The sequence below is a fragment of the Somniosus microcephalus genome, chromosome 14, assembly GCF_052327205.1.
Source record: "Somniosus microcephalus isolate GS21.2 chromosome 14, FLI_Smic_1.0, whole genome shotgun sequence".
In the NCBI taxonomy this organism is placed as follows: domain Eukaryota; kingdom Metazoa; phylum Chordata; class Chondrichthyes; order Squaliformes; family Somniosidae; genus Somniosus; species Somniosus microcephalus.
Window position 1 is genome coordinate 117652044 of NC_141000.1, and position 19869 is coordinate 117671912.

The 19869-nt window shown below is 43.9% G+C and overlaps 2 protein-coding genes across 13 annotated transcripts in view; one reads left to right on the plus strand and one right to left on the minus strand.

The window, feature by feature from the left end:
- Positions 1 to 19869, minus strand: part of gabpa (GA binding protein transcription factor subunit alpha) — a 384408-nt gene that overhangs the window by 139573 nt on the left and 224966 nt on the right. The window lies entirely within an intron of this gene.
- Positions 1 to 19869, plus strand: part of appa (amyloid beta (A4) precursor protein a) — a 170692-nt gene that overhangs the window by 43739 nt on the left and 107084 nt on the right. For all 4 annotated transcript variants that reach the window (XM_086007239.1, XM_086007240.1, XM_086007242.1 and 1 more), the window contains exon 2: positions 11771 to 11941. In XM_086007239.1, coding sequence (XP_085863365.1) covers positions 11771 to 11941 — 171 coding nt within the window. The remainder of the gene's footprint in view (positions 1 to 11770; positions 11942 to 19869) is intronic.

The window sequence follows — 19869 nt, forward strand, 5'->3', positions numbered from 1 at the left end:
CCCTAATTATATTGTTCTGGGCAAAGGAGAGGTGGACAAGGTACCTTTGAGTATGAAAAGGTAGTACAGGTGTTCCCTGGTGTAGCACTAAGCCATATGGGCCAGGATGATTGCAGGTTTGATTCCACGGCTGTGCTCAGGTATTCTACCTCAGGGCTGCATTTGTGGCACTGCGGTCTTAACTCTCCTGGGCTTGGGAGGGGAAAATATCAGCCAGGATTCCTGCTTCTGATTACTATCCAGTGGCCCCATTGGAAAGTGTGTGTGTGTGTGTATAAGATACACGCAAGGACACACATCTGTGTGTTGGTTGATGACCGAATCGAACTCTAATTTAATGCCCTAAATGGTTACAAATAGTCGAGTGTTTGTCAACTAGCCTTGTGTGTAGAGCAATCAATTTGACCAAGGTATTGTACAACAACAAGAACAATTTGTATTTATATAGCACCTTTTAATGTAGTAAAACGCCCCAAGGTGCTTCACAGGAGCATTATCAAACAAAATTTGACACCGAGCCACATAAGGAGATTATAGGCCCAGAAATTCGGGTCGGAGGTTTCCCGCGGGTGCAAGCCTCCGACCTGCACTTACCTTGCACGCCGGCCGTTGAGCTGTGGGATTCCGATCCTGAGCCTGCTCCAACTGCCGGCGCGCAGTGCTTGCATATCCCAGGGGCGCAGTTAGTTCGATGCGTCCCCTGGGATCACAGCCATGGAGAGCCAATGGTAGCAGGGAGTCTGTATTCATAGATTTGACAGGAAGAGCTGTCAAATCTATGAATACAATTCAGCCCCAAAACATAACTAAAACTTCAAATAAAAAAAAAAATTTAAATCACTTTTAAAATAACTATAAATTACATAAAATAACTATTAAACAATTTAAATTTTTGAAAAAATTCATTCGTTTCTAACGGGGCTAAAAATAAACTTAACTTTTAAAGTATTTAAAAATAATAAACCTGTGGAAAAAATGTTTTAATTTTACTTAATTCACCACTTATCTTGTTAAAAGCAGGCCTTGCTACTGCTTTTTAAAAGCGTAGCTCCTGGAGACTTACCCTCCCGGAGAAACCTGCAAAAAAAACACAAGTTCCAGGCGTACGCGCTGCCTCTCCGGCGCACGCGTTCGACCTGTGAACCCCTTCCTTTAAGGGAACGGAAGTTCCGGTTTCCCGCGCAAGCGCAGTGCATGCACAAAACCGGCACTTTCGTTGGACCTCCGCGTGAGTACCCAGCGCGTTGTCGCCCGTGGGGACCTGAAGTTCTGGCCCATTAGGGCAGATGACCAAAAGCTTGGTCAAAGGGTTGTAAATCTTTGGAATTCTCTAGCCCAGAGAGCAGTGGGATGCTCAGTTGTTGAGTATATTCAAGATCGAGATCGATGGATATTTTGATACTAATGGAATCAAGCGATATGAGGATAGGGTGGGAAGGTGGAGTTGAGCCATGATCTTATTGAATGGCGGAGCAGGCTCAACGGCCCATATGGCCTACTCCTGCTCCTATTTCTTATGTTCTTATATAGTGCCTTTAACATAGTAAAACGTCGCAATGCACTTCACAGGAGCGATTATCAAACAGAACTTGACACTGAGCCACATGAGGTATTAGAGCAGACAATTGGTGAAAGAGGTGGATCTTAAGGGAGGAAAGAGAGGTAGTGGTTATCTGTGTCTGAAGGAGGACAGAAAACCTGGGGTGGAGGCTGAAGAGTAGTTCACTAGTCCCTTGTATTGGTTTGTTTCCAGAATAGCTTGCACATCTTCAGTAACTATGTATTGGGGAAGTGGGAAGGATAGGACCCAGTAATCTGTTGCCTGCCAGCCCTCGAGTGAAGAGTAGGAGATGGTTTTATTGTGTGCATGCCTCGTATACACAGCGAACCTTCATCTACTTTTCTGTCACAAGATTTAAATCACAAGCTTAGTAAAGCACTGATTTACAGCTCGGTGAAAATAACAGTCCACATGGCTATGGGTGTGCTGTGGTTCTGAATATTGCATTAAAGCTGAAGTGCCCCATAATCTCTCGTAAGTAGCTGACCTACAAGAGAAAATCAATCCTCCTCATATCCATGCTCTTTGAAAAGTTTTTTCAATTTTCTTCCCCCCCCCCCCGAATGCACTGACTTTGGTGTTTCCACCAACGCCAGCCATCTTCTAATTCCTCAGCCAAGTGATTATTCATTTATTAACCTAGACCCTGCGAGAGCTTGTGTGTCTATCTACAGCTGAGGCAAATTCTGTCCTTATCTGTCTACATAAGCACTTAATGGCAGGGATCGCTGAATAGTGAGATCAAGAGCTCTTCGAAAGAGTCGGTGCAGACACAATGGGCCGAATGGCGGCCTCCTGTGGTGCACTAATCTACGATTTGTATGAGAGAAGGCACCCTGGTGCTTTGCCCCTATTGTAGCCCAGACTGCTGACACCAATTTTCACAACACTATTAGGATAAGATCTGCTATGTTGGCACAAACTCAGGATCATGTTTTGACGGTAACATCATGTGTCGCAGGGATAAATCCATAATTAGCAGTTTTGCCTGTTTGTTGATTGGTTTGGATTCTTCCCTGACCAAGACATGAGTGATCGGAGGCATAACTATGTGAATCTTGCATTTCTCAATTATTTATTCCTTGCCGGAGAAATGAATTTGAAAAGCTGGGGCAGGGGACATGCTTGGCACAGGGCAGCTGCTTTAACTTCGGTCTGTGGGGAAATCATGGGTCGCTGCAGTTTTACCCAAGGTCCCAGTGTAATAAATAAATCATAGCAGCGTGTGATTGCTGCTGATTGGAATGGACCATCGTATTGATAATTAAAACAAGCTGACTCGGTGACGAGTGGGTACAGAAGTATCGTGCATCTCATTCTCGTAGCTAAATTAGCAAATCTGATTTAGCTAGTCCACTTTTCGGTTTGAGCCCAAATCTTATTGTTACTGCAATGCTTTTGTGTTCTAGGAACCTGCATTATTTCAAACGCTAACCAGTACCGTGTCCGTTTGAACTCTGCTATCCACTAATGACTGGACTGTGATGTGTGTCTGTTTGAGCTGATTACTAAAGCATAGCAAGCTTGAATCCTTCCTGTCCCTAGCTCAGAACCTCTGTTTTCACATAGACTCCAGCTGACCTGGGCTCCCATCCCCTCCAGTTTCAAGCCATGACTTATCCCTGGTTGTGGTTCTAAAAACCTGGAACGCCCAAGGGGAGTGTGCCAGTAATGGGCCATGGGAGCGGTAATGTGTGTTGAGAAGGAAGGATGTGATGCAGAGATTTGTTCATACAGATTTTCCAGAAATGATGAAATCAAAACTGATGGAATGGGTTTCAAAATTAGTTTTTTTTTAAAAAGAGACATAAAGTGGTGCGATCCTGTAAACAGATGCATTTAAAAGAACCTGCCCTAAGGATATTCAAGGAGGGAGATGAAGAAGAATCCTCTTCATGTTTTCGTGACATTCAGTAGATGTTTGCATTTTCTTTAAAACTTCAGGCAGTCTTTGCAGAAAAAAGTCCTGCAATTCATCAAAGCACCAAAAAGCACAGTTTTGGTTACATTTTAGCACTCTTCGATACGAAGCATCAAGCTGACCAGAGCAGTTTCTTTTTGCACGTATCCATTTAAAAGTGTAGTTGTTTATGATCCAGGCAGCTTATACCAGTGTTTATTTAGAAAGCAAGAACTTGGATTTAAATAGCCCCTTTCATGTCCTCCGGACATGGCAAAACGCTCTATAACCAATGAATCACTTCACTAACAAAAACAGAAAATGCTGGAAACGCTCAGCAGGTCAAGCAGCATCTGTGGCGATAGGAACAGAGTTAACGTTTCAAGTCGATGACCTCTTGTCAGAACGTCACTGTGCTGGCTCCTGGAGCTTCCCGTACTAAATTCAGCTTCCTTGTGTGGTGATGAGTTGGACACCCATGAAAAACACTGGGCTTACAATTCTGCCAGCCGGGTGAGGGAGTGTAAACACTGGTCTCCTGGAATCGGAGCTAAACAAGTGTCAGTATAAAAATTGACTTCTTTATCATTCGAAGGCTCTGGGACTGCAGGTAGTGTGTCTTTAACTGGAGCTGTTGGATCTTTAACACTTCACAGGCAGGATTCTTGTTTGCCTAATTTTTATGCAATTGGCAAAAGAACCAGAGGCGAGATGAGAATTTTTTTTTACACAGCGAGTTATGGTCTGGAACTCACTGCCTGAAAGGGTGGTGGGAAGCAGATTCAGTAATAACTTTCAAAAGGGAATTGGATAAATACTTGAAAGGGAAACATCTGCATGGCTATAGGGAAAGAGCAGGGGAGGGGACTATTTGGATAGCTCTTTCACAGGCACGATGGGCTAAATGGCCGCCTCCTGTGCTGTATGATTCTATGAATGTTGAGCTTCAGGTAAAACTGCGACCGGGGCTATGAAAAATTAATTTGACAGCATAGCCTGACTCACTGGCATACGCTTCCAGAATCTGAATTAAAATCAGCTTTAGTCATTGGAATTGTAACGTTCACGTGTTCTTTGAAATCTTTCTGAGCCAGCTGTGCAGTTGAAGCTGGAGGGTGGAGCTACTCTTTTAAGCCTGAGGAGTTATCTTCTGAAACAGATGGACACTCCTGGTACAGTCATATTACATTTGTTGGGAGTGGAAGCTAAGTCACATTACTAATTTCCTACATTACAACAGTGACGACACTTCAAAAGTGCTTCATTGGCTGTGAAGCGCATTGGGTCGTCCTAATATCGTGACGGGAGCTATGTAAATGCAAGTTCATAGGCACATAGGAGCAGGAGTCGACGATTGAGCTCCTTGAGCCTGTCTATCTTAACTCCATATAACTGCCTTGGTTCTGTAGCCTTTAATTACACTTGCCTAACAAAAGTATCTCTCTCAGTTTTGAAATTTTCAGTTGACACCCCCCAACCTCAACAGCTTTTTGGGGAGAGTTCCCGATTTCCATTACCCTTTGTGTGAAGAAGTGCTTCCTGACATCACACTTGAACGACCTAGCTCTAATTAAGGTTATGGCCCCTTTTGTACTTCATTACAACAGCGACTACACTTCAAAAAAGTGCTTCATTGGCTGTAAAGCCCTTTGGGACGTCCGGTGATCATGAAAGACGCTATATAAATGCAAGTCTTTTTCTTTTACTCCCCCACCAGAGGAAATAGTTTCTCTCTCTCTCTCTACCCTATCAACTCCTTAGATCATCTTAAAAACCTCAAGAGGATCACCCCTTCATTTTCTATACTCTACACTTAGCGTTATCTGATAGAAACATAGAAGATAGGAGTAGGCCATTTGGCCCCTTGAGCCTGCTCCGCCATTCAATGCGATCATGACTGATCATCCAAATTCAGTACCCTGTCCCTGCCTTCTCCCCATACCCCTTGATCCCTTTAGCCTTTAAGAAATATATCCAACTCCTTCTTGAATATATTTAATGAATTGGCCTCTACTGCCTTCTGTGGTAGAGAATTCCACAGGTTCACCACTCTCTGGGTGAAGAAATGCCTCCTCATTTCTGTCCTAAATGGCCTACATCTTATCCTTAGACTGTGACCCCTGGTTCTGGACTCCCTGACCATCGGGAACATCCTTCCTGCATCTAGTCTGTCCAGTCCTGTCAGAATTTTATAAGTTTCAATGAGATCCCCTCTCATTCTTCTAAACTCCAGTAAGTACAAGCCCAATCGACCCAATCTCTCCTCATACGTCATTCCTGCCATCCCAGGTATCAGCCTGGTGAATCTTCGCTGAACTCCTTCCATGGTAAGAACATCCTTCCTCAGATAAGTTGACCAAAACTGCACACAATACTCAAGATGTGGTCTAACCAAGGCCCTGTATAACTGCAGCAAGACATTCTTGCTCCTGTACTCGAATCTTCTCACTATAAAGGCCAGCATACCATTTGCCGCCTTAACCGCCTGCTGCACCTGCATGCTTACCTTCAGCGACTGGTGCACAAGGACACCCAGGTCTCGTTGCACTTCCCCTTCTCCCAATCTATTGCCATTCAGATAATCTGCCTTCCTGCTTTTGCCACCAAAGTGGATAACCTCACATTTATCCACGTTATATTGCATCTGCCATGCTTTTGCTCAATCACCCAACCTGTCCAAATCATCCTGGAGTTTCTTGGCATCCTCTTCACAGCACACACGCCCACCCAGCTTTATGTCGTCTGCAAATTTGGAGATGTTACATCTAGTTCCCTTGTCTAGATCATTAATATATATTGTGAATAGCTAAAATACAATTAGCTTACATTTCTTATTTCTGAGATCCTCATTCTCAAATCTTTACTTCGTTTTATTTCTTATTTATTTCTAAATCCAGAACATCCACCAAAATTAATCACTTTGACTTCCCGAGACTCATAGTTAAAGACTTAGAGATTCCTCTGAAGAGTTGAGAAACACTTTGCCCGTTCAGCTTGAATATATGGCTCTTTATTCCTTCATTCAAGTCATTTATAAATACAGTGAGAAGCTGAGGTCCCAGTACAGATCTCCCTCTCGCTATGAAGGCCAACATACCATTTGCCTTCTTAACCACCTGCTGCACCTGCATGCTTACCTTCAGCGACTGGTGCACAAGGACACCCAGGTGTCCCATTATCCGTACTCTGTCTCCTACCTCCTAACCAATTCCCTATCCAAGCCAATAGATTGCCTCCAATTCCATGCGCCCTCATTTTTGTTAAGTCTCTTTTATGTGGACCCTTGTCGAATGCCTTCTGGAAGTCCATATAAATAACATCTATAGACACTCCCTTATCTACCACGTTAGTTACCACCTCACTAAAGAAGAATTGTGTCTGGTGTTTCTGTTCTATGCTCTTGAATTTTAATAAACTAGAGTAGGCGCATTATTCAAGATTTTGAAAAAAAATGCTTTGAATTTCATAATCCTGGTAATTCTGGCTGTTACTATGCTGGACAGATGGTTTCTCTATAAACCTGCAGTAACGATGCAATGCCCTCCTTTGAACATCTATACAGTGCTTCAGTTCTTTACCTACCATAAGGGAGTAGAGTGGCACCTTGGGCTATAGCTAAGTTTTGCTTCTGATTTCATCAACCTTCTTACTGCTAAGATGAAACACAAGAGCTATTTGACTAAACATGCTGGCATGAAACTTGAGCACCACTTCCTTACTTTGCACAGCTTTGAAACACAACACTGCAGGCCCACACGAAACTAGTGAATGGCCAAAAGTGCTTTCATCTTCATGCTTGACACTGTGTTCTGTTTTTGGGAGAGCGAGCATCTGTGTGCTTTTACACTCACCAGGCGGCCAGTCCCCACTGGGCTGTACATTTATAGAGCGATCCACAGAGGGGGAACAAACTGGGAACAGGCTCCCCACCCAAAAACTGGCTCCCTGATCCTGAAGGCAGAATTATAGACCCACATTTTTACCATACAGTCGCGATAAGCCAGGATTTTTTACATTAGGGTGTGAAGCCTACAGAGGGAGTCCCTTGTATGTAGTCCTGTAGTGCAAAAAAGAAAATACTTGCATTTATATAACGCCTTTCACAACCACTGTATGTTCCGAAGCACTTTACAGCCAGTGAAGTACTTTTTGAAATATGGTCACCGTTGTAATGTAGGAAACTCATCCGCCAATTTGTGCACTGCAAGCTCCCACAAAAGCAATGTGATAATGACCAGATAACCTGTTTTTGTGATGTTGATTGAGGGATAAATGTTGGCCAGGGCACCGGGATAACTCCCCTGCTATTCTTCGCAATAGCGGCATGGGATCTTTCACGTACACCTGAGAAGGCAGTCGGCCTTGGTTTTAATGTCTCATCCAAAAGGCAGCAGTACTGCACTGGAGTGTCGGCCTAGAAATTTTGTGCTCGAGTCTCTGGAGTGGGACTTGAACCATAAACAGTAAATTGTCCCCAAGGTCGATGAAGGATCTCTAAATTGTATCTGTTAATATAAAGCTGGAGATTCAAGATGACTGGCGTGCATCACCTTGCAATCTTACATTGATGAGGTTTACAGCCTTGTATTTATATGCCTGAGTATTTCTGCTGTCTTTGATCCAAAGAAAATCAGCATACAATAACTTAATTGAGGTATTTGAAATTGATTGCTTCATCATACTTCTGTACCAGTCAGGCTGCGGCTGTCACCGATTGTGTAGCAGTCTGGACAGCTTCCTGGGGCATAGTGGGTTCCTGAGTAATTTGGGCCGTGAACGTGCAAGAGTCGAGCCCTCGTCTGTGATGACTTATCTCATCTTAGTTAGGATGGTAATTGAGCTGTCTTCAGTGTCCCTGGGCTAGGGAAGGGTGATGTGGAAAACAGCCAGTGCAAATCCTGTGGATCATATTTACTGCAAAATGTGTAGGTGTGGATGTCGGCTGAATTCCGGATTGGACTCGAGTGTAAAGCTCCCCATGGTCAAATGGCCTGCTGAGTGCTGATGCTCACTGTATAGGTTGAATATCAAGAATGCCCACTATAGTCTGATTCTGGAGGGCTTTTGGTGTATGTGGAATTAAACTACAACTGTGATCATAATATGATAGAATTTCACCTTAATTTTGAGAGTGACTTGCCTAAGTTCGAATCTAGAGTCTTAAACTTAAATAAAGCCAATTACATCGGTATGAGGGGCGAGTTGGCTAAGGTAGATTGGAAAAATAGATTAAAAGGTATGGCGGTAGATAAGCAGTGGCTAGCATTTAAAGAAATATTTCATAATTCTCAACAAAAATACATTCCATTGAGAAACACAAACTCCACGAGAAAAGTGATCCAACCGTGGCTAACTAAAGAAGTTTAAGGATAGCATTAGATTGAAAGAAGAAGCTTATAATGTTGCAAAGAATAATAGTAAGCCTGAGGATTGGGAGAGTTTCAGAAACCAGCAAAGGTTGACCAAAAAATTGATAAACGGAAAAATAGAATGAGAGAAAACTAGCGAGAAATATAAAAGCAGATTGTAATAGTTTCTACAAGTATGTACAAAGGAAGAGAGTAGCAAAAGTAAACATTGGTCCCTTAGAGGCGGAGATGGGAGAAATTATTATGGGGAATAAGGAAACGGCATAAAAGTTAAACAAATATTTTGTATCTGTCTTCACAGTAGAAGACACAAAAAGCATACTAAAAATGGTGGGGAACCAAGGGTCTAATGAGGGTGAGGAACTTAATGTAATTAATATAAGTAGAGAAAAAGTACTAGAGAAACAAATGGGTCTAAAAGCCGACAAATCCCCTGGACCCGATGGCCTACATCCTAGGGTTCTAAAAGAGGTGGCTGAAGAGATAGTGGATGCATTGGTTTTGATCTTCCAAAATTCCCTAGATTCTGGAATGGTCCCAGCAGATTGGAAGGTCGCAAATGTAACACCGCTATTCAAGAAAGGAGGGAGAGAAAACACAGGGAACTACAGGCCAGTTAGCCTGACATTAGTCGTCAGGAAAATGCTGGAATCCATTGTTAAGGAAGTGGTATCAGGGCACTTAGAAAATCATAACATGATTAAGCAGAGTCAACATGGTTTTATGAAAGGGAAATCGTGTTTGACAAATTTATTAGTTTTTTGAGGATGTAAATAGTAGGGTAGATAAAGGGGAACCAGTGGATGTACTATATTTCCAAAAGGCATTCGATAAGGCGCCACATAAAAGGTTATTACACAAGATTAGGGCTCATGGGGTTGGGGGTAATATAGTAGCATGGATAGAGGATTGGTTAACGGACAGAAAACAGAGAGTAGGGATAAACAGATCTTTTTCAGGTTGGCAGGCTATAACTTGTGGAGTTCAGCAAGGAACAGTGTTGGGGCCTCAGCTATTTACATTCTATATTAATGACCTAGATGAAGGGACCGAGTTTAATGTATCCAAGTTTGCTGATGATACAAAGCTAGGTGGGACAGTAAGCAGTGAGGAGAACACAGTCTGCAAAGGGATATAGATAGACTAATTGAGTGGGCAGTAAGGTGGAAGGTGGAGTATAATGTAGGGAAATGTGAGGTTATTTACTTTGGTAGGAAGAATAGAAAAACAGAATATTTTTTAAATGATAAACTTTCAAATGTTGATGTTCAGAGAGATTTGGGTGTCCTCGTGCAAGTAACACAGAAAGCTAGCATGCAGGTACAGCAAGCAAGAAGTAAGGCAAATGGCATGTTGTCCTTTATTGCAAGGGGGTTAGAGTGTAAGAGTCTGGAAGTCTTGCTACAATTGTACAGGGCCTTGGTGAGACCACACCTGGAGTACTGTGCACAGTTCTGGTCTCCTTATCTAAGGAAGGATATACTTGCCTTAGAGACGGTGCAACGAAGGTTCACTAGATTGATTCCTGGGATGAGAGGGTTGCCCTATGATGAGAGATTGTGTAGAATGGGCCGATACTGTCTGGAATTTAGAAGAATGAGAGGTGATCTCATTGAAACATACAAGATTCTGAAGGGGATTGACAGGGTAGATGCTGAGAGGTTGTTTCCCCTGGCTGGAGAGTCTAGAACTAGGGGGCATAGTCTCAGGATAAGGGGTAGGCTATTTAAGACCGGGATGAGGAGGAATTTCTTCACTCGGGGTTATGAATCTTTAAAATTCTCTGCCCCAGAGGGCTGTGGATGCTGAGTCTTTGAGTATATTCAAGGCTGAGATCGATAGATTTTTGGACTCTCGGGGGAATCAAAGGATATGGAGATTGGGCGGGAAAGTGTAGTTGAGGTTGATGATCAGCCATGATCTTATTGAATGGCGGAGCAGGCTCGAGGGGCTGAATGGCCTACTCCTCTTATTTCTTACGTAATCGCCATCATTGGGCTGAACAGTCAAAACTTCAAAGCAAGGAAGTGTGGATGTAGACTGCACCACATTGGCAAGCAACTGTGGAAGCTGCCAAGTTAAGGAATTATTGTGAAATGTATTTTGAAAAGTGATGTAATGTCGAATTTAAGAGCCATACTCCCTTCTCATGTGTTACAATGGCTCCTTTTAATGCACTATCCAACTGAAGATGCTGTAATCCGATTCTGATTTCACACATTGTTTGAATTGTTTGGGGATTTAGTTAGCGGATTTGCTCACTGTCTCCAGGTAAATGCCACATTATCTGTTCCCGCGCGGTTGACCTGAAGTGTTGTAATCCCTGTCGAATTTGGGTGGGGGCAGGTGGGAAATGTATTCTGATTTTATTAAATGTGCAATTTGGGCTAGAGATATGCAGCTTATAGATGGCTTTCCTCATTTTAAAATAAAACTTTTGAAATAAGATATAATTTGCAAGCACTTCAACCAAGATACCTCGTGTAGTTGTAAGAACTTGGCTATAGCCTGTTCAGTGGGATATGGTGTCACCTTGTGCACAAATCCTTTAATAAATCCTTGCTTAATTTAATGAATGTTTAAGTTTTTTTAAATACTATCACATTCAGTCAGCATTCCTGGGTATTAAGAAACTTTTTTCCAAGCACTGTCTGAATTCCTTACTTTAATTACATAAGGTTGCAATGTTGCACCAAAACGTCAAGGAATTCTAACCTGGCAGTCCTGTCACCTGTTACTGACCAGCTGCATCTTTGCTTTTTAATATTCTGTTATAAATGTTTGTAGACAGGACCTGAGTGTCAAATTTGGTGCTTTTTAAAAAAAAAAAAAAAAAAATAGCATCTCATCTCTCTCTATATGTCACTTAGAAAGACCCTTTGATTCTCTATACTGGTTATTTCTTGCTTTGTTAGTAATTGAGATCATTTTGTTTACTAGGTGCCGACTGATGGAGGTACTGGATTATTGGCAGCAGAACCCCAAATCGCCATGTTCTGCGGCAAACTGAACATGCACATGAATGTACAGAGCGGCAAGTGGGTGTCTGATCCTTCTGGAACAAACAGCTGCTTTAGAACTAAAGAAGGAATTCTGCAGTACTGTCAAGAGGTAAGTGCGTAGTTGGCAAATGGGATTTTCTTTTTTGTCTCGGTTGCACATCGTAAGATGTATCCAGATATGTACACTTGGCATGGAGGCATTCCTGAGTTTTGCTGTATTCCTGACCTGGTTAATCAGGTGATTACATTTATTGTGAAGATGGGATGTGCTGGGGAAGTAGTGAAATGATACATTAGGAAAGTAATGATTGATTTTGCTACAGGAAACTTTGGGCTAAAAATTCAGTTTGGGGCGCCAAGCTCGCCTGGGCGCCGGAATTACCGCTGCGCGCGGAGCCACTTGCGCCATCGGGATATTCAGTTTCTGCGCCCCAAATGGAAGCGGGCCGCTAAACGAGGCTTCCCGCGCCCCGCTTGGGGCGCTGAAACTGTATATCGGCGCGCAAAGTGCCGCAGCGCCACACGCTGCGGCATGGCACGCTGCGGTACTGCAGGCCTTCCTCCCACTGTTAAGGGAGAGGTGCCTGCAACAGCGCGATCCCCGCTCGCGAGTGCCAGCAAATGAGCCCGGCACCAAGGAGAAGTGCCGGGCTCTCAGGAAACAGCCGGCAATGCCGCGCGCGCGTGTGTGTGTGTGTGTGTGTGTGTGTGTGTGTTTGGCCCCTGTGTACCGGTCGCTATTTGCGGAAGAGGCGGGCGCGACCTAATATGGCGTGCGTGGCGCTGCGCACACCGATGACGTCATCGGTGGCGGCGCAGCGCTACAGGCTAACGCCGCCATTAGCGCCCCGCTAAATATCGCGGTGGTTGTGGCCAGTGGCGCTAAAGCCTCTGAGTGGCCTCTTTGGGCGCAAACTGGTGGCGCAAGCAACTGAATTTCTAGGCCTTTGTCTTATCCGGAGGCTAAGTGTCCGGCAAGCTCGAGCCACCGGCAAAAATCAGGAGCCGTTTTGTTAGGTTTTTTTCTTCTCGTGGCTTTTTTTTTCAACATCTGGAAAGTCTCTGAAGCTGTTGCTAAGCTACAGAGATGCTTCCAAGGTACGGGTCGACTGTTTAGAAGCTGTTGCTAAGCAACAGTGTTTGTTGTCCGATACGGAGATGAAAAGCTCCATATGCTTCAACATTAACGCTGGTGTGTCCGGCAGTTTTGAGGGAACGGCAACAGCTCGGTCCCGTCGGTGCCGGATAGCACAAAGTTTCCCGTAAATGTTTATGGTGTTTGGACCAAATCTCTCTCTTTGCTCCTTGGATGTGGGTGTCGCTGGCAAGGCCGGCATTTATTGCACACCCCTAATTGCCCTCGAGATGGTGGCGGTGAGCTGCTGCGTTAACCCGCTGCAGTCAGTGTGGTGAAGGTATAACAGCGAGTATACTTCTTTGTAGCGGTTTGGTACAACTGATGGGCTTGCTAGGCCATTTCAGATGGCACTTAAAGTCAGCCACATGACTCTGGGTCTGGACTCAGACTAGGACATTAGTGAACCAGATGGGTGTTTATGACAATTTGGTAGTTTCTGGTCACTTTAACTGATACTAGCTTTTTATTCCAGATTTATTCAAGTAACTGAATTTAAATTCCCCAGCTGCCGTGGTGGGATTTGAACTCATGTCTCTGGTAACATAATTAGTCCAGTAACATAACCACTATGCTACTGTACCCTCTGAACATAAGAAATAGGAGCAGGAGTCGGCCATTCGGCCCTTCGAGCCTGCTCCGCCATTCAATGAGATCATGGCTGATCTTCTGCCTCAACTCCATTCACCGGCCCTATCGCCATATCCCTTGATGCCCTTACTAGTCAGAAATCTATCGGCTTCTGTTTTGAATATACCCAATGACTGAGCCTCCACAGCCCTCTGGGGTAGAGAATTCCAAAGATTCACCACCCTCTGTGTGAAGAAATTTCTTCTCATCTCAGTCCTGAATGGCCTACTCTTGAACCAGGGGCCACAGCCTCAGGATATAGACTCCCCAGCCAAGGGAAACATTCTCCCAGCATCCATCCTATCAAGCCCCGTAATATATTTGTATGCTTCAATGAGATCCCCTCTCATTCTTCTGAATTCAAGAGAATACAGGCCTAGTTTACTTAATCTCTTCTCAACAACAGTCCCGCCATCCCAAAAATCAGTCTCGTGAACTTTGATGCACTCCCTCTATGGCAAGTATATCCTTTCTCAGGTAAGGAGACCAAAATTGTACACAGTACTCCAGGTGTGGTCTCACCAAGGCCCCATATAATTGGAGTAAGACTTCTTTACTCCTGTACGCAAATCCTTTTGTAATGAAGGCCAACATACCATTTGCCTTCATAATGGCTTGCTGCACCTGCACATTCACTTTCAGTGACTCATGTACAAGGACACCCAGCTCCCTTTGAGCATCTGCATTCCCCAATCTTTCACCATTTAGAAAGTACTCTGCCTTTCTGTTTTTTCTACCAAAGTGGATAACTGCAAATTTATCCATGTTTCATTCCATCTGCCATGTTGTCGCCCACTCACTGAGCCTGTCGAGATCCCCTTGAAGCCTCTTCACATCCTCTTCACAACTGACACTGCCACCTAGCTTTGTATCATCAGCAAATTTGGAAAATTTTACATTTAGTCCCCTCAGCCAAATCATTGATATAGATTGTGAATAGCTGGGGCCCAAGCACCGATCCTTGCGGTACTCCACTAGTCACAGCCTGCCATCCTGAAAAAGACCCGTTTATCCCTACTCTTTTTGTTTTCTGTCTCTTAATCAATTCTCAATCCATGCTACAGGAAACTTTTGATTTAGCGGCACGTAAATAACCGGAAATCTCGGTTAACCGGCAAAATTCAGGAGTAGGTTCAAGTAAGTTTTATTACTTGCCTTCCTCGATCTGTTGCTGTGCAAGGGTGTGGCTGCAGCTGTTGCTAAGCTACAGAGACGCTTGGAACTTGTGGCCATTGTTCTGAACCTGTTGCTAAGCAACAGGGTTTGTTGCTTATCTTTTACTATAGCTTTCAGTTAGCCAGAATTTTTGATGAACCGGCGCCACGTCGGTCCCATTGGTGCCGGATTTTAAAAAAGTTTCCTGTAGTATATCACCCCCAATTCCACGTGCCCTAATTTTGTTCACCAACCTCTTGTGTGGGACCTTATCGAAGGCCTTCTGAAAATCCAGATACACCACATCTACTGGTTCTCCTTTATCTACGCCACTCGTTACATCCTCAAAGAACTCCAATAGGTTTGTCGAACAGGATTTCCCTTTCATAAATCCATGTTGACTCTGCCCAATCTTACTATTAGTTTCTAAGTGCCCAGTTATTGCATCCTTTACAATAGATTCCAGCATTTTCCCAACTACTGATGTGAGGCTAACAGGTCTGTAGTTCCCCGTTTTCTCTCTTCCCTCCTTTCTTAAATAGCGGGGTTACATTTGCTATCCTCCAATCTGCAGGAACCGTTCCAGAATCTATAGAATTTTGGAAGATGACAACCAATGCATCCACTATTCCAATGGCTACCTCTTTCAAAACCCTAGGATGTAGGTTATCCGGTCCTTGGGATTTATCAACTTTTAGTCCCATTAATTTTGCTAGTACTGTTTTTTTTACTAATAATTTCTTTAAGTTCCTCATTCTCGTCGCCCCCTTGGTTTTCTCGTATTTGAGGTTTTTTGTGTCTTCCTCAGTGAAGACAGAAACTAAGTATTTATTTAATTTCCCTGCCATTTCCTCATTTCCCATTATAAATTCTCCCATCTCTGACTGTAATGGACCTGCATTTACCTTCGCCAGTCTTTTCCTTTTCACATACCTATAGAAGCTTTTACAATCCGTTTTTATATTTTTCACTAGTTTGTGCTCATATTCCATTTTCCCTTTCTTTATCAATTTCTTGGTCCCCCTTTGCTGATTTCTAAAAAGATCCCAATCCTCAGGCTGACCGCTTTTTCTGGCAACTTTATAAGTTTCCTCCTTTGACTTAATACTAGCTTTAATTTCTTTTGTTAGCCATGGTTGGATCACTTTTCCTTTTAGGTTTTTATGCCCTAGAGGAATATATTTAGTACTTTTATAGCAGATATATAGAGAAATGGAGGAAAGGAATTGTATATAATGCCATTTTGTATCTTTTATTCTTTCTGGCGACATAGGTGTCGCTGGCAAAGGCAGCATTTTATTGCCCATCGCAGGTTGCCCATGAGAAGGTGGTGGGCTGCCGCCTTGAACCGCTGCAGTCCATGTGGTGAAGGCACTCCACAGAGCTGTTAGGGAGGGAGTTCCAGAATTTTGACCTAGTGACAATGAAGGAACGGCGATATATGTCCAAGTCGGAATGCTCATCTTCCGATTAGGCACTTTACAGCCTTCCGGACTCAATATCGAGTTCAACAATTTCAGATCATAACCTCGGCCCCTATTACATTTTTACTTATATTTTTTATCCACACCTTTGTTTTGGTTTTCCCCCCCTTTTTTTTCCTCTCTCCCACATGGCAGCTGTCTCCCATTCTGCCAGCGCATTTCACATCTAATCTAGAGCTGTCTTTTGTCTCCACTAGTTCTATCACCATCTCGTCTCGTTTTGAATACCTCTTAATGTCTCTTCTCTTTTGTTCTCTCCCAGCCTGGCCTCTTAATCTATTTCACTCCCTGTGCCTCTTTAGTCTTGATAAAGGGTTTTGACCCGAAACGTTGACTCTAATTTCTCTCCACGGATGTTGCCTGGCCTGCTGAGTTTTTCCAGCATTTTCTGTTGTTATTTCGGAATAGTGTTTGACTTGGAGAGTAAATTGGAGGTGGTGGTGTTCCCATGCACCTGCGGCCCTTGTCCTTCTAGATGGCGGAGGCCTTGGGTTTGAGAGGTGCTGTTGCAGGAACCTTGGCGAGTTGCTGCAATGCATGTTGCAGGTGGTACACACTGCAGCCACGGTGCGCCAGGGGTGGAGGGGGTGGATGTTTAAGCTGGTGGATGGGGTGCCAATCAAGCAGACTGGATTGTGTTGTTGCTTTCCTCTCCTATTGCGTGAGGAAACAATCCCCGACTGCCTCAGCGTATTTGTTTTTGTAATCTTGCTCCTCCCTTAAGGTTTGTCCTCATCTGCCCGTTTTACCTGTGGGATGTTCAAATCCCCCATGATTAGTATATTCTGATTTTCCACAGCCATCCTTACCTGACCGAACAACTCCTCATCTGTCTGCTCACTTTGTGCTGGTGATTTATAGCAGCTACAGGTAGACTATCCTTTATCCGAACTACCGAAAACCTCTAAAAACCGAAAGTGTTTTCGTTCAGCGTAAGTCGTGCGCACGACATGACGAGAGTGGCGCACGACTTACGCTGAGCAGGGCAGAGGGTCACAGAGTTCCCTCCTGGGTAGGAGATTGCAGGTCGAGCTGGGCAGTGTGAAGGAGCTACCGGGAGAGTGAACCCAACAATACAGCGGCCCGTCCGATAGCTGCAGCGGCCTGTCCGATATTCTTTTCTTCCCCACCACCCGACCCGACCCGACCCGACCCCCGACCCGTCCGATATTCTTTTCTCTCCCCCACCCCCCACCCGACTCGAACCGCGGCCCGTCCGACATTCTTTTCTCTCTTTCCCCCCCCACCCGACCCCCGACCTGATTTGCAGGCCAGCTTAGTAGGAGTCAGCTGATATCCAGCTTTCCAGAGAAGCAGGAAGGGGAATGAGACACGGAACAGTCGCAAGAGGTAGCCTGAACTTTTCAAATTTATATTAAATACAAATTTCCCAGTCTTATAATAATACCTTCTGAAAACCGAAATTCAGCTGGTCCCAAGGCTTTCGGATAAGGGATCGTGTACCTGTACTAATTAACAAACTGCTACCTTTATTACCTAGTTCTATCCCTATCGTTTCAATCAAGTGCTATTCTGCTGAGATAGCCACCCTTTTAGGTGCTTGTATCATTCCTCATCAATCCACCACTTCCTTGTAGGCCTATCTTTGTGAACATTTTATACCCTCTCATCTCTGGCTCTTGGTCATCCTCTGCTGTTAGCCATCTTTTGGAGATACCAATCACATCAATGAATCTTTAAAATTCTCTACCCCAAAGTGCTGTGGATGCTCAGTCGTTGAGTATATTCAAGGCTGAGACAGAGAGGTTTTTGGACTCTTGAGGAATCAAGGGATATGGGGATAGTACGGGAAGGTGGTGTTGAGGCGGTAGGTCAGCCATGATCTTATTGAATGGCGGAGCAGGGCTGAATGGCCTATTCCTGCTCCTATTTCTTATATTCTTATGTTCAACCTATCCTTCAAATATTCATTTTCTTATTTGATTGTTCAGCTATTATTAATTTATTTTCTTTATAGTCTGTTTTGTTTACTGCTCCTCCTGCCTTACTAACTTTAAACCAGCCCACTGCCCCATTTACCCTCTGTAAGGACACTGTTGCCAGTGTGGTTTAGGTGAAACCCATCATGCTCAGAAAGATCTGTTTTTTGAGAGAACTGCTCTGACTAACAAAAGGATTCTGTAGCTTTTGGCTATTACTACCGAGCATCCGGATTAAAATACTTAGCCGCACAAATCCCCCTCAATATTGATCCATGAGGCGATCCTATTTTTTGACTAAATATTCCGTTGCAGTCAAAGCGCTGTCTCCATCTGTCCCTAGCTTCTACACATTTTTGCATGAGACCATAGACTTCGGAGGGGCAGCGTCTAAACTCTAAAGGTGTCGCTGAAGTATTTTCTCACTCCTGTGCTAGGATCTAACTAAAATATTCTTAACTCTAGACGATTACTGTGACTTGTTCAGTGAACTTTGCCAGGCTCTTGAGGGTGGAATGGTCATTCAAAATAAAATGACTCTAACTCTGAATTTTTATAATGGATACACCAGAATTCTGCACTGCAGTGACAAGTCACTAATTGACTCAAGTTCCTCTGGAAAGGAATCCCACAGTGTACAGAAGCTAGGAACTGTGGAGGAGCAGAGCGATTTAGGGGTCCCAAGTACAGAAAACTCAAAGCTAGTGGACAGGTATAAAATGGAATGTTGGCCTTTATCTCCCAGGGTAGAAGTTGTGTTACGGTTATCAAAAGCTCTGGTTAGACCCCATTTATTGCACTGCGTTCAGTTCTGGCCACTGCACCTCAGGAAGGATATGTTGGCCTTGGAGGAGGTGTAGTGCAGATTCACTAGAATGATACCAGGGCTAAAAGGGTTAAATTATGAGGACAGGTTGCATAGACTAGGCTTGTATTCCTTTGAGTGTAGAAGATTAAGCAGTGAACTAATTGATGTATTTAAGATAATTAAAGGAGTTGATCGGGTAGATGGAGAGAAACTAATTTACTCTTGGGACGGGTGAGTCCAGAACGAGGGGCCATAACCTTAACATTAGAGCTCAGTCATTCAAGGGTGATGTCAGGAAGCACTTCTTCACACAAAGGGCAGTGGAAATCTGGAACTCTTTCTTTCCCGCCCCCCCCCACCACCCCACACACACACACACACACACACACACACACACACACACACACACACAAAAAGCTGTTGAGGCTGGGAGTCAATTGAACATTGCAAAACTGAGATTGATCGACTTTTGTCAGGCTAGGGTATTGAGGATTAAGGAACCAAGGTGGGTAAATGAAGTTAGTATACAGGATCAGCCATGATCTACTTGATTGGCAGAACAGGCTCGAAGGGCTCGATGGCTGATTCCTGTTTCCTATGTATGTTGAGGGACCACAGAGGGAAAAGTCCGAGTGGCAGCCAGATGGATGGGTGGGTCATTCCAGGCTGTGCCTCCTGTGCATTCAGTGCAAAATGAACAGCATGAGGTTGTAAAATAAAAACAAATGAATTTCAATTTGAATTTGGAAACTTGCTTCAAGAGACTGCTGTAACCCCATTACCACCTCTGGACCATTTCCATGCTTGTGGTCATGAAAATCTATTGCGACTCAATCTGGCTGCAGGGACATATTTTTTTGAAATATGCATAATCATCTCTTCTAC